The 14,586-nt window shown below is 41.6% G+C and overlaps 1 protein-coding gene across 1 annotated transcript in view; it reads left to right on the forward strand.

Annotated features, from left to right (window-relative positions):
• LOC113619765 (astrotactin-2) overlaps positions 1-14,586 on the forward strand; it is a 205,622-nt gene that overhangs the window by 41,827 nt on the left and 149,209 nt on the right. Inside the window, exons 3-4 of the mRNA XM_027105069.1 lie at positions 7,767-7,900; positions 9,446-9,594. Of these exons, the coding sequence (XP_026960870.1) occupies positions 7,767-7,900; positions 9,446-9,594 (283 nt within the window). The remainder of the gene's footprint in view (positions 1-7,766; positions 7,901-9,445; positions 9,595-14,586) is intronic.

Below are 14,586 nucleotides of genomic sequence, written 5' to 3' on the forward strand. Positions count from 1 at the left end.
GGTGACTTTGAATAGGTTGTTTCACCCCTCAGACCTCAGTTTCCTCACCTGTAAAATGGGGATGGTAACAGCAGAATCTGCTTCATAAGGCTATTGACAGGATTGAATGAGGTAATGTGTCTTAAAATGCTTCTGACACTCTCAGTAAATGTTGCTGTTATGTTTGTTTCCTATCTAAAAGCATAACAGATTAGTGGCTTGAAGCCAGTTCCAAAGGTAAGCAGCCTTATATAGTGAATGTTAGTTGATATGAAAAACTTAGTTTATTTTCTGACAGATTCTTGTGGTGTAAACTTGGACAGGTCGCTTTTCCTTTTGGGCCCCTTAGTCTGTGCAAAGTTGTGAAGGCCAGTTTCACCTTTCAGGACTCTTTCAGGTCTGAAATGCCAGGGATCTGGGGCAATGAGTATGTGTGTATGCACTTCAGAGCCCTCTAACTCCTGGGATAAGTATGTAATTTAAGGTATCTACTTCCCTTTGACCAGCTGCTCCCTAGTTGCTACCTCTTCTAAGTAATCTTTCAGGATTATTCAGAAGTGAATTACCTGCGGTTCCAGTTATTCATTCCTATGCAATCACCAAAACAATGATCATTTTATTATTGTCTTTAATGGTTCTGGGGGTTGACGGGGCTGAGCTGGGCACTTCTGACTTGGTTCCCTCATGTGGCTGCAGTCAGCAGGTGTCTATGGCTCACCCATCTGGCAGATGACCTTGGCTGTTGGCTGGGTCCTCAGCTAGGTCTGTTGCCTGGAATACCTACATGTGGCCTTTCCATGTGGTCTGGGCTTCCTCACAGCATGGTGGTTGGGCTCTAAGAGTGAGCATTCCAAGAAACATGATGTGGAAGCTGCCAGTTTCTTAAGGCCTGAGCCCAGAAATTGAAGCAGCCGTACTTATTTTGATCAAGCAATTGTAGAGCCCAGACTCAAGGGGAGAGAACCTGGATCCCGCCTCACGGTGAGGGAAATGTCAGAGATATTTAGGGTCATGTTTTAAAGTCACCACACCTGCCTTCCTGCTCTGTTTGGGAATAAGAAATCTTAGGTCAACTAACATTACCCACTTCTCTTCCCAAATGTTCTCACACATGCTGCTTAAGTATGCAGTCATTGATTTGTAACGAGACGACCAGTTAATCTCCTCACTGTCAGGACACACCAGCATTACTTATTTTTTTCCCGAAGAATGGGGGCTCCAGCCCCCTGGTCTCCAACTCCTGTAACTGCCAGGGCAATGAGTGATTCGCATCTCCTATGGCCACTCTAGGGGGTGTGCTGATGACTGAATGGCAGGTGGCTCAGGTAGGTCCTATCCGAGGTCCAGGCCAGGTTGTAAACCACTATTTCTGCCTCTGCACAAGCACTGCTATGATGTCCTCGTCAACCCTTCTATGTGTTCATCAATCCTAGTCCCTCCTGACCAATCAAATGTGGTCAGCGTGGGCTCAGGAATTAGTCTTCCTACAAAACTAGAATGTCACCCACTTCCCTTCCTCCCATCTCTCTCTAGGAACATAGGAGCATGTTATTTTAGACCCAAGTACTTCCTGGGCAAAGAACTATCAACCTACTCTCCTCCAAGCAGTAATCCCAAATGCCTCCAAAAGGGATTCTACTTCCATACACCACCCTGACCCCTTTTCAACGATATCAAGGAATTTAGTCTTTTTAAGGTGACCAATTGCACTTCTGTCATCTCTTTTGCTGGAAAAAAAAAACCCAGCAAGTATGCAAGTTTATTCTTTGGCCAAGCATCCTATTACATATATCTGTGGAAGTTAACACATATTTTGGGGACCCTACAATGTGTTGACTCTTTTGGTTGGAGCTGGAGAGAGAGAGACGAATCAAATATATTGCCTTGGCCTGGAGGAGTTCCCAGTCTGATAAGCAAGAAGTACACATAAACAAGCAAATTGCGAGGGACCGTGACGTGCAGAAATTGAACGAGACGAGAGAGACGGAATCTCTCAAGTGACAGGGTCCTGGTGGACAAAAAGTTTCCTGGATTTCAGCAAGGAAACATAAGTGGGGAAAGGGCATTTTAGACAAAGGCACATGAGCAAAGGCTTGGTATGAAGCAGTGCACTCCTATAAGATGGTATGTGCACAGAGTAGGAACAGTAAGGAGAAGATGGGAGAAAAGCCACAGGCTGAACAACAAAGAGGACTTTGCAATCAGATGAAGAAGTAGAGGCTTCAGTCAGAAGGTGGTGGAGTATTTGAAGGGGCACAAGCAAGGGGGTGGAATAGGCAGTGATGTTTTAGAAAGCTGGGAGAGGATGTGCTGGAAAAGACTGGAGCTGGAAGGCCAGGCCAGGGGCTATGACAATTGCCTAGAGAAGAGGCATTACTAACCTGCACCCAGGAGACAGCCATGGGGCCGGGGGAGAGAAGCTGGTTTGAAACCTGTTATGAGGTAGAGGGGGGAGCCCAGGTAACCCTCAGTTTCTGTCTGGAGGCACCAAATTGATGGGAGTGCCCTTCACTGATGTGGGAGATACAAGTAATCTTGAGGACGGAGAGCATCACACACACACACACACACACACACATTTTCCTGGCTTTATGATGTCATTTATAAACTTGGTTCATTTCATTCAGCATTCCATGTGAATTTTTAATTCAATTTAACAAATATTGGCTGACTTATGCTATCTGCTAGATACTGTGTTAGGTACTAAAAGGAAGCCTGGTGGCAAAAAGGTAATCTGTTTCTTTCTCCAGAGGGCCTTTCGTCTCCTCAATTGGTATGGGCTGAGCACCACCTGACCAAGCTTATTAGTACTGAAGATAACATTCATGAAGCTTTGAGTGAGGACTTCAGGGCATCTTTTTGGTTATACAAAGCAGAACCAACTCCGTATCAAAAATAGCAGATTTGGTGTCAGCCCCTGAGTATAATTTTTCAGTGTAAAAAATAGTCATTGTAAGTATAGAGTATGGAATTTAATTCATAGGCTTAGTGACATTCTGTATAGATGGTCCCAAGAATCTATCTTAATCAAATACGGAGTGTTAACTTGAAGTTTAAGATTCCCAAGACATTGTCAAAGTTTTTAGAGCTGGAAAGTCCTCTTCCTTTGTATTCCCATAACCTCCTGCATGTTACTTCACAGCATTTCAACCATATTAATTGTAATTGTGTGCGCCTTCATCACTAGACTGTGAGTCCTTTGAAGTTAGTGACTGGGTCTTGTCCATCATCTTTCTCAGCATCTAGATGGCATGTAGTATGGAGGAGGAAGTTCAGTTAATTAAACCCTCCAAAATAAAACTTCTGTGTCCTCATTTTACAGATGGACAAATTGAGGCTTAACTGGAGAAATAACTTATGCAAAGTTCAATTAGGGAAGTAACAGTGGAGTCAAGAATAAATCCTAGTTTATTTTGATTGCTTAACATTTTTGCGGCTGTTTTCGCATCCTGAGGGGCTTGGTTTGCTAGGTAATTAGCCAGAAGTTGGAAGCATTCACTAGTAGTGGAAATGCAAACCTTCATTGTCATGAAAACCAGTGACCATGCAAATGTAGCCCTTAGCCCTGTATTAAGTACAGGATTTGTTTCTTAAGTGCCTTCACTTTTTCAAAAGCTAGGAGTCAACAATGCCTCTAGTGTAAGGTTTCATTTTCCTCTGAGAACACACACAGGCACACACACATGCACACAACAAACAACACATAAGCACGTGATACAAGCAGAACAGCTGAAAAGGATGTTTTGGATGAAATCTTGGCATTTATAGTTCCTGTGCGACCTGGGAAAGTTCAGGGTGCCAGAATTCAGACGAACTTCAGTTCAAATCCTACTCATCCATGTGTCTGTGAATGGGAATAGGACACCCATAAAGGGTAATTTTGAGGATTAAATGGAGGAATAGAGTCATTTCACCACAAAGTTGCTCTATCACCTTGGGCCAGCCAACTAGCATTTCTGGGCCACTGTATGTGCATCTGTAAAACAGATTCACTTAGATGATTTATGGAGTCCCTGGAAGCTGGAACATTCTATGCTGTTCCTCCCTTGGGATCTATTTGGATTCGGGATGGAGTGTTGCAAGGACTGGAGATGTAAGAAAAGAGTGAACCTGAGCTGATGCATGCTGGCTTCTGCTGCCTCGCGAGGGCTCCCTGTTTGATGTAGGCCTTTTATCAGGGTGTGTTTGAGCTCTAGCCACGGTTTGCCTGGCCACTGCTGCAGTCCCCGTTCTGTTCCTCAGGGTTTGGGAAAGAGCCAGTGGATGTGGAGACTCACAGGCAATGTTTCTTCCCAAGAGCTGCTTGGATGGTGAAACTCACAAAGTCCAGAGAGATTTCCTGTTTTGTTTTTCACAAGCTCCAGTGACTGTTGATTACAAAAACCACACACACACACACACACACACACACACGCACACACGCAAAAACAAAAACACGTACACAAAACAGGATGTTCTCTCTCCTCCCCTTGCTGGAGTCCAAGGCAATCTCTTACCATCTGTGTCACTTTCATCCATGGCCCTGGATCTCACCATTATGATAATTAAGCCCTTAGCTCTAGCTGGAGATGTTACAGAATCTTAAACCACGAGCAGTTGTACATGTTAATTTAAATCAGAGGGAGCCGGCAAATGGAGGGAGAAGAAAGTCTGTCAGTCAGCATGACCCATCCCATCTGGTTTCTGCCCTCATGAGAGTGCTCCCTCTAGTGCCAGTAGGAGAACCTATGTTGTTCCTAACCTAAGTTCTAACTTGTAGTAAGAACAGTGCTATTATTGTGTGCCAGACTCTGGCCCACATAATTTATATGCAAACACTGAATGGGATATATTTATACTTAAAAAAGTTGTTTATTTGGAATGTGAGTTTAACTGGGCATCCTGTATTTTTATTTACTGAATCTGGCAATCCTACCTGGAGTCAACCCCACTGTCCTGAGTGGTTAAATAGAAAAGACCTATGCTTGGGAGTCACAGAGATCTGGGTTGGGATTCTGCTTCCATCATTTGCTTGCTATGTGATCTTGGGAATATTTCTTCACTGTTCTGGTTTCTAGTTCTCACCTGTAAATGAAGATCACAGTATCTGTGTCTCAGGACTATTGTGAGAATGACACTTTAATGCCCTTAAAGTACCTTCCACTGCATAATTAGGTGCTTCATGGACATTAGCTCTTATAATTCTTTTTATTTCTTTGGGTCACTATCCTTAATTCAGGAGAAATTTGATCATTTGTTCACCCCTTGGAGAGGATATGAGTAAGGACATATGGCAGGAATAACTGGAGCCTTCTCATCAGAGGCACTGAGAGGAATGTGTTGGAGGCTTACACAGTAGTGTCCTTGATACACACGTTCTCCTTCTAGATCTGTGTTCTGAGTAGCTAAGGAGGCAGACCCCAGACCCACTTTACACAAACATGCTGTACTTGAGTCTTTTCAACAATGCAAGATGAAGGGCTTCCCTGGTGGCGCAGTGGTTAAGAATCCACCTGCCAATGCAGGGGATGTAGGTTCGAGCCCTGGTCTGGGAAGATCCCACATGCTATAGAGCAGCTAAGCCTGTGCACCACAGCTACTGAGCCTGTGCTCTAGAGCCCACGAGTCACAACTACTGAACCTGTGTGCTACAGCTACTGAAGCCTACGTGCCTAGAGCTCGTACTCCACAAGAGAAGCCACCACAATGAGAAGCCCGCGCACCGCAATGAAGAGTAGCCCCGGCTCGCCACAACTAGAGAAAGCCCACATGCAGCAATAAAGACCCAGTGCAGCCAAAAAATAAATAAATAAATAAAGAACAACCAAAAAAATGCAAGATGGAAAAAGTGTCACCTGCGTAATCAAGTGTCCTTGGTAGTAGGTTTTGTGAAGCTTTAGTTGGAAAAGTACACAGAAGGTAAAAAAAAAAAAAAAAAAAAAAAAAAAAAATTAAAAGAAAAAAGAAAGCAAGCAGGTAGTCTGTTACCTGGCAAAGGAGTAAGAGATCAACATTCTCTGGAATCCCCAAGTTTGAAAAAGAGCTGTCAAACATTTTGAATCCCCAGTGCCTTGAAATGTCAGTGTAAATGGAGTGACGAAAGCATAAAACACATCTGAACCTCAGCCTCATGATCAATTTTTCAGTGTCTGTTCATTTATTCAGTAAATATTGACTGAATAAGTGTTCTCAGTCCCATGGGAACACTCATGTGAACAAGGCATGGCCTGTGCCCTTTGTGGAATCAAAGTCTGTTGGGTGAGATAGGCAAGGGAATGTGATGATTAGGTGTGGTCTAGTGTGTTGTGGTGTCCAGAAGAGGAGCCTGATTACAGTCTTAAGAAAGTCAAGGTAGGGTTCCCATAGAAAAGAAGATTTCATCTGAGACCAAAAGAGTGAATTGGATTCCAAGGTGGGGGTGGGGTTGAGTAGTCCAGTAGAGAGGACAGGATGTATTTAAAAAAAAAAAAAAGAGAGAGAGAGAAAGAGAGAGACAGTGAAGCACATTGCAATTAAATAGAACATCAGGGGACTTCCCTGGTGGCACAGTGGTTAAGAATCCACCTGCCAATGCAGGGGACACGGGTTTGATCCCTGGTCCGGGAAGATCCCATTTGCTGTGGAACAACTAACCCCATGCACCACAACTACTGAGCCTGAGCTATAGAGTCCGCGCACCACAACTACTGAGCCCACGCTCTGCAACTTCTGAAGCCCACACGCCTAGAGCCCGTGCTCCGCAACAAGAGAAGCCACCGCAATGAGAAAACCATACACCACAAAGAAGAGTAGCCCCCACTCGCTACAGCTAGAGAAAGCCCGCGCAGCAGCAACGAAGACCCAACACAGCCAAAATAATAATAATCAATCAATAAATCATCATTTAGAGCAAGGGTCAGCAAACAATGTACCTCAGAACAAGTCTAGCCTGTCGGCTGTCTTAGTAAATAAAGTTTTATTGGAACACAAACATGCCCATTTATTTATAATTTGTGTCGCTTTCATGCTACAAAGGCAGAGTTGAGTTATTGTGGCAGAGACTGCCTGGCCATAAAGTCAAAAATATTTACTGTCTGGTCCTTTGCAGAAACACTTTGCTGTCTCCTGATTTAGAGCACACTTTTCATAAGCAGGAATTCACTGTTGGTGGAAATGTTAATGGTTGCATGAGGGTGGATGGTAGCATGCAAAGGAAAATCAGAGGAGTGGTGAGAGATGAGACTAAGAAGGTGGTCAGGAACTAGAGCATGGAGTTTAGACTTTATCCTGAGGGCTATGGGGAGCCTCTGAATGTTTCAAAGCAGGGTGGTGAGGTGGTCAGATTTCTACAAGAAGCAGTGTGGCAAGGTGTTAAGGAGGGCAGGGTCTGGAGCCAGACTGTCTTGGATCAGATCTCAGTCCCATCACTTAGTAGCTATGAACCTCAGACAAATTACTTACCTTCTGTGTGCCCCAGTTTTCCAGTTTGTAGAATGGGAAATAATGATAATTTTTATTACAGCTATCGTGTAAGGTACTGAAGATGAAATAAGTTAATATACTTAGAGTAGAGTGTCAGGCCCAGGGGAAGTTCTCAGTGGATGCTATTACTATCCTGTCTCAGTTATCCTTCTGGCTTTTGGGTGGAGAATGGCTCAAAATAGAAGAACCTGGTGGTAGAATGCTGGGGCTTTATGCAAGAGATGTTGTCCTGTGCCCAGGAGAGCTCCTCTGAAGCTTGGGTCAGTGACTATCATGGCCACTGGGACCTTCACTCTCCATCTCTCCACCATTGTCATAATCATCTCTTTTGTCCTCCTTTATTCCAGGCCTTCAAGAGTGCACTGATGAGCTCCTACTGGTGCTCAGGGAAAGGGGACGTGATCGATGACTGGTGCAGGTGTGACCTCAGCGCCTTTGATGCCAGTGGGCTCCCCAACTGCAGCCCTCTCCCGCAGCCGGTGTACGTATGTATGGCCCCTCTTCCTCTGGCCACCCCTTTCCATGGACTCATACTCTTGTCCTGCCAGTGCAGGCCATGGCTTGCTTCTGTTCCTAAGGTGCTTCACCAGATGCCTGAAGTCTCTGGGGGCCTACCTCCTTCTTTGAGAAAGCAGGGAGCTTTGGCAGAATGGAATCGTGGCTCGGGGGTAGACACTTACACTGCAGTGTGTGCTATTTTAATAGCACCGAGCCAGCCATCATTACTTTTCTTCACTCATCCATTCGGCAAAGGTTTACTGAGCACTAACTACTGCTTTGCCAGTTCTGTGTTGACCACTGGGACTACTGAGATAAAGAAAGTGTAGGACCTTTTCTAAGAAACTTTATATTATTCATTCATTCAACAAAGAAGTTTTGAACACCTGCTGTGTGTCAGACATTGGGGAATTCATAAATGAGCAAGACAGGCACAGCCTGTGCACTTAGGGAACTGACCGTTTAGTGAGGGGGACAGATGTCAAAGCAAAAACAGGAAAGCATGATACCGTTTAAACATTTAAATAATAAAAATATGAAAGAAAAACAAAGATGTGCTAATGGACAGAACAAAGAGGGGATGCTTTAGTTGGAGGAGAGGGAGGTAGTCTGGGAAGCCTCTCTGAGAAGACCTGAATTAGAGTCAGAGTTTGCCAGGCAGCAAATGGCAACAGACGTGTTTCAGGAAAAAGACAGAGCCCATGGGAAAGCCCTGACTCAGGAAACTCACCCTTTGAGGAAGTAAAGGAAGATCTTCTTGATTGGGGCAGTGTGATTAAGAGGGAGAGTGGTGTGATGAGTGGAGGAGGTCTGGGCAGGAGCCAATACTGAGGGTCCATTGTAAGACAGTCCTTGCAGAGTTAGTGGATATAGTGGAAAGAGAGAAGGAATCTGGGCTGGGGACAAGCAAAGTCACCATCATGGTTCTGTCCCCAATTTGCTGTGTGACTTTGTGCAGATCATCTCCTTTTCTGGCCTTTGCTTTCACCTTCCATGAAATGGGGGGATTGCCCTTCCCTCTCTCAGAGGACCCCTCCCACCCAGTTCTCACCTTCAAACATTCTGTTATTTCTTGCTTTGTAAAAGGATTCCCCAGGATCCCTGCCCGCTGTGAGGGAGTATTGATATTAAAGCATTGACTGATATACTGGGGGATTGAAGAGAATGGCAGAGAGGTTGGCAGATGACTGTGTTTGAAAGCACTGCCAATTTAATTGACAGTGAAGCATCATTGAGAATATAGTTTAAACAAATGGAAAGCTAATCAACTTGCTGTGAGCACACACTATGTACTTGGATTAATTTACTGGATTCCACATTGATCCAAAAGGTGGCTCTTTCTTGTCCATTATGAACAAGGAAACGGAGGCTGAAAGAGGTATAATTAATTGCCTAAGTCTACACAAGGGGTATGGTGGTGGGTTGAAGCCAGACTGAACCCTGTGCTTTTAATCTTGGCCTGTGCAAACTCTTGGGGTCCAGACAGTACTGGCTGGCAAACAAACAACCTTCCCTGTCACTCCCCTAGGCTGCGGCTCTCCCCAGCAGTAGAGCCCTCCAGCACCGTGGTCTCCTTGGAGTGGGTAGATGTCCAGCCAGCTATTGGGACCAAGGTCTCTGATTATATTCTGCAGCACAAGAAAGTGGATGAATACACAGATACGGACCTCTACACAGGTAAGTAGAAAGTTCAAGACTTCCTCTTTCGTTGAGATGGTGTGACAGAGGAGGGAAACTGGGATTTTCTAAATACCTTTGGAGACTTGGTGTCCTCTGAACTGGGAAGGCACTGGGAAGTTTCACTGTTCGGTGTTTGTTTCCTAGTTCCCACACCTGTGTGCTTTTTGGTATGATTTTCTACAGGGGGAGGTAGCAAATTGTACTTGTAGAGAATTTCTGATTCTCTAAATTGGATCCACAAAGTCATATACTAAAGTGTTAGTTAATTCAAAAAAGGATTTGTCCGTTTCTACTTGGGAAGGCCTACAGGTTACATTTTTGAAGACCTTGATCTGTAAATATATTATCTCTGGGACTGAGATAAAGAAGTTCAAGGAGTTGTCTTTTCTAGTGAGATGTACTGAGATAGTTGTCTTTCATGCTAAGGAAGAGGATTTGGAAATTATTCAGACATGCAGGAGAAGATGCAGAAAGTGGATCTTAAGGAGTGCTTTAAGTTTACTTAAAGAGTATACAGGAGGCTGTGACATCCTGGAGGTGGGTCTGCAGGGCTGGTCTGGCTTATGGCAGGCGGGGAGCCTGGGTCTGAGGGAGCTGGCCTTGAGGCTGGGCCATGAGGGCAGGCCTGGAGTGCTGGAGTGTCAGGAGCCTGGGAGCCAGCCTGGTTCCAGGGTAGGTCAAAAGCCTGAGCTGGTGGTAGTTGGCCTAGTGCTGGGCCCAGCCGGAAACCCGGGTTCAAGTGTAGATCACCTGGGGGCCTTCGGAGCTGGCAGGTGTCAGGGTGACTTGGAGACCTGGGTTCGTGGGAGCCCACTGGGAGCCTGGTGCCATGGAAGCTGCTGGAGCCCCTGGAGACAGCAGTTGCTGGGATGAGCCAGAGTCCTGGATGCACACAGAAGTCTTCTAGGAGCCACCTACAGCCATGGGAGCTGGCTGTGGAGTGCAAAGTGAAGCTGGTCTCACTTTTCTCTTTCCTTCCACAGGGACGGTTTCTCTCTCTGCACTGGGCTGCTCAGGCTTGGGGGAGAGGTTATAAGAGTAATGTGAATCTATCTTTCCTACCCTCCTCAAAGCATCTTTTCTTAGTTTTGTGCTTCACCCAGGTGCAATTATCCCTCACCTAGAAACCTTAGTTCTTGTGAAGTATTTCTGTGCACGGACAGCTGTTCAAATTGATTTTTCGGTTCAAATTGTCCCCACAATGCCATTACTCCGATTGGTTCAAATTGATTTTTTGATGGAGGTTGTTAGAGGGGTGATGGGGGGGTAGGGGGGTGGGGGTGAAAATTCTTATGCCGCCATGTTGCTAACATTAGTCTCTGAATGATTACCAGGCGCATTTTTATAGATCAAGTAGTGAATCCCAGAGAGGTCTGTGACCTTCCCAAAGTTCCACAGCCAGTCTGTCCTACTCCCAGCACAGTGCTTGAATCTTTATTTGTTATGAATGTTGAATTCTCTGTGTCCATTGAAATGATCATAGTTTATGTTTCTTAGTTTGTTAATACAGTAGATTATATTGATGCATTTTCAAAGGATTTAAAAAAAAACCCTTGTATTCCTGGAATAAATTAATTCCACATGGTCATGATGCACTATCTTTTTGTGTATATTGTTGGATTTATTGTGTTAAAATTTTGTTTAGATTTTTGCATCCTTATTTGTCAGGTATTTTGATCAGTAGTTTTCTGGTAATGCTTGTGTCTGTTTTGCTGTCAGGATAATTCTGGCCTCTCAAAATAAATTGCAGAATATTTTATCCTTTTTAGTTTTCTGAAAGAGTTTGGGTAGAATTAGTAATGTATTAAAAAAGAATTGTTTGGTAAAATTCACAAGTGAAATAATCTGAGCTTGGAGCTTTTCTTGTAAGAAGGTTTTAATTGCTAATTTAATTCTCTGATAGATATAGGGCTATTCAGGTTACGGATTTCTTCTTAAGTGATTTTGGTACCTTGTGTATTTCAAAGAATTTATCCATTTTGTGTAAGTTATAAAATTTACTGGCAAAAAATTGTGATATTCTGTTATTTTTTTAAATATTTATGGAATTTATAGTGATATCATTCTCATTCTTGATATCGGTAATTTCTGTCATCTCTTTTTTTTCCTGATCAATCTGGAAAGAAGGTTGTGTAATTTATTTATCTTCTCAAAGAATCAGCTTTGATTTCACCTACCTTTGCTATTGTTTTCCATTTCATTGATTTCTACTCTGACCTTTGTTATTTCTTTTCTTTGGCTTATTTTAGATTTAGTTTGTTCCTCTTTTTTCTAGATTTTTAAGGTGGTAGCTGAAGTTGTTGATTTGAGATTTTTCTTGTAAGACAAGTAATTTTCCCTAATTACTGCTTTAGTGGCTTACCACAGATTTTTGATAAATTGTGTTTTCATTTTCATTCAGTTCAAAATACCTTTTAATTTCCCTTTTGTTTTCTTCTTTGACCCATGGATTCTTTAGATGCATGTTACTTAATTTCCAAATATTTGGGGATTTTTCAGATAACTTTCTGTCATTGAATTTTAATTTGATTCCACTATATCAGAGTATACACTTTTTATGACTTTAATCATTTTTTTTTAATTTTTATATTATATTGGAGTATAGTTGATTAACAAAGTTGTGTTAGTTTCAGGTGTACAGCAAAGTGATTCAGTTATACGTATTTTCAAGTTCTTTTTCCATTTAGGTTGTTATAGAATATTGAGCAGGGTTCCCTGTGCTGTACAATAGGGCCTTGTTGGTTATCTGTTTTAAATATAGCAGTGTGTATATGTCAATTCCAAACTCCTAATCTATCCCTCCCCGTGACCCTTCCCCCATAACCATAAGTTTGTTCTCTAACTCTGTGAATCTGTTTCTGTTTTGTAAATAAGTTCATTTGTATAATTTTTTTTTAGATTCCACATATTAGTGATATCATATGATATTTGTCTTTGTCTGTCTGACTTCACTTATTATGATAATCTCCAGGTCCATTCATGTTGCTGCAAATGCATTATTTCATCCTTTTTAATGGCTGAGTAATATTCCATTGTATATATGTACCACATCTTCTTTATCCATTCCTCAGTTGATGGACATTTAGGTTGCTTCCCTGTCTTGGCTATTGTAAACAGTGCTGCAATGAACATTGAGGTGCATGTATCTTCTTGAATTATGATTTTCTCTGGATATATGCCCAGGAGTGGTGTTGCTGGATCATTTTAAATTTATTAAGACTGGTTTTATGGCACAGGATATGGTCTATCATTGTTTTCCGTGTCCAGTTTAAAATCATGTATTTTCTTCTATTTATGGATGAGTTTTTCTATGAGTGCTAGTTAGATCAAATTGGTTGATTGTGTTGTTCAAGTCTTCTAAATCCTTTCTGATTTTCTATCTTCTTGTTGTATCAATACTTGAAAGAATGGTACTGAAAGCTCTGATGATGATTGTGGATATATCTGTTTCTCCTTATAGTTCTATCAGTTTTTACTTTATGCATTTTGAAGCTCTGTTATTAAGTGAATAAACATTTGTAATTTTTATATTCTCTTGATGAATCAATCCCTTTATCATTGTGAAATGGTTGTCTGTATACATGTTACATTTTTTGCTCCAAAATCTTTTTTCTGGTATTAATATAACTTTCTCAGCTTTCTTCTGATTAATGTTAGAATGATTTACCATTTTTTATTTTTTTACTCTTATATTACTTGTGCTGTTATATTTAAAATGGGTTTCTTGTAGACAGCATGTATTTAGGTCTTTATTCTTTTCTTTTTCTTTTTTTTTTTTCCTAATCCAATCTGACATTGTTATCTTTACATTGGGGTGTTTAGACCATTTATGTTTAATATGATATTGTTGTGGTTGGGTTTAAGTTTATCATTGTGCTATTTGTTTTCTATTGTTTCAGTTTTCTTTGTTTCCTTTCTTCTCTTTTTCTATCTTCTTTTAGATTGAGTGTATTTATCATTCCATTTTATTTCTTTTGTTGGTTTATTATAACTCTTTTGTTAATTTAGTGATTACTTTAGGGTTTATATATTTATATTTAACATATCACAGTGTGCCCTCAAGTGCTATTCTAACACTTCATATACAGTAAAAGAACCTTATATAGTATACTTTTATTTCTCTCCTCCAAGTCTTTATGCTATATTGTCATACATTTTACTCATATACATAAGTTTCATGATTCATTGTTATTTTCCTAAAAGAGTAATTATCCTTTAAGTGTATTTAATTAATAGTTTTATTGTTTACTCATGTACTTACATTTTTGGTGTTCTTCATTCTTTTGCATACATCCATATTTTCATCTGATTTCATTATCTTTCTGCCTGAAGGATATATTTTATTATTTCTTATATTTCAGGTTTGTTAATGATGAATTCTTTCTGCTTTTGCTTTTGTAAGCTATTATGGCTGGGTACAGTATTCTAGATTGGCATATTTTTCTTTTAGTAATTTAAAGATGTTGCTCCTGTGTCTTGCTTACATTAGCAATTTATTGTGTTTGAGGTTTATTAAGCTTCTTGGATCTATGGGTTTACTGTTTTAGCCCATCTGGAAAATTTGGGGCCATTATTTTTCTCTCTCTCCATCTTGTTTCTCCTTCAGTGACTCTAAAAATATATGTATTCAGCCACTTGAAATTGTTCTTTATCTCACTGACACTCTTTTCATTTTTAAAAATTATTTCTTTTTGTTTGTTTCCTTTTGGATTGTTTCTAGTGCTATGTCTTCATTGCCTTCTGCAGTGTCTAATTTACTGTTAATCTATGCAGTGATTTTTTTTTTTAACTCAGACATTGTAATTTTCTATTTATTTAGTTTTGGTTGCTTTGGGTCTTTATTGATGTGTGTGGGCTTTTTCTAGTTGTGTCGAGTGGGGGCTACTCTTTGTTGTGGTGCGCCGGCTTCTCATTGCGGTGGCTTCTCTTGTTGTGGAGCACGGGGTCTAGGAGCGCAGGCTTCAGTAGTTGTGGCACGCAGGCTCAGTA

This window comes from Aethalodelphis obliquidens, unplaced genomic scaffold, assembly GCF_003676395.1.
Source record: "Aethalodelphis obliquidens isolate GAN/ISIS:26980383/991018 unplaced genomic scaffold, ASM367639v1 scaffold7, whole genome shotgun sequence".
Taxonomy (NCBI): Eukaryota; Metazoa; Chordata; class Mammalia; order Artiodactyla; family Delphinidae; genus Aethalodelphis; species Aethalodelphis obliquidens.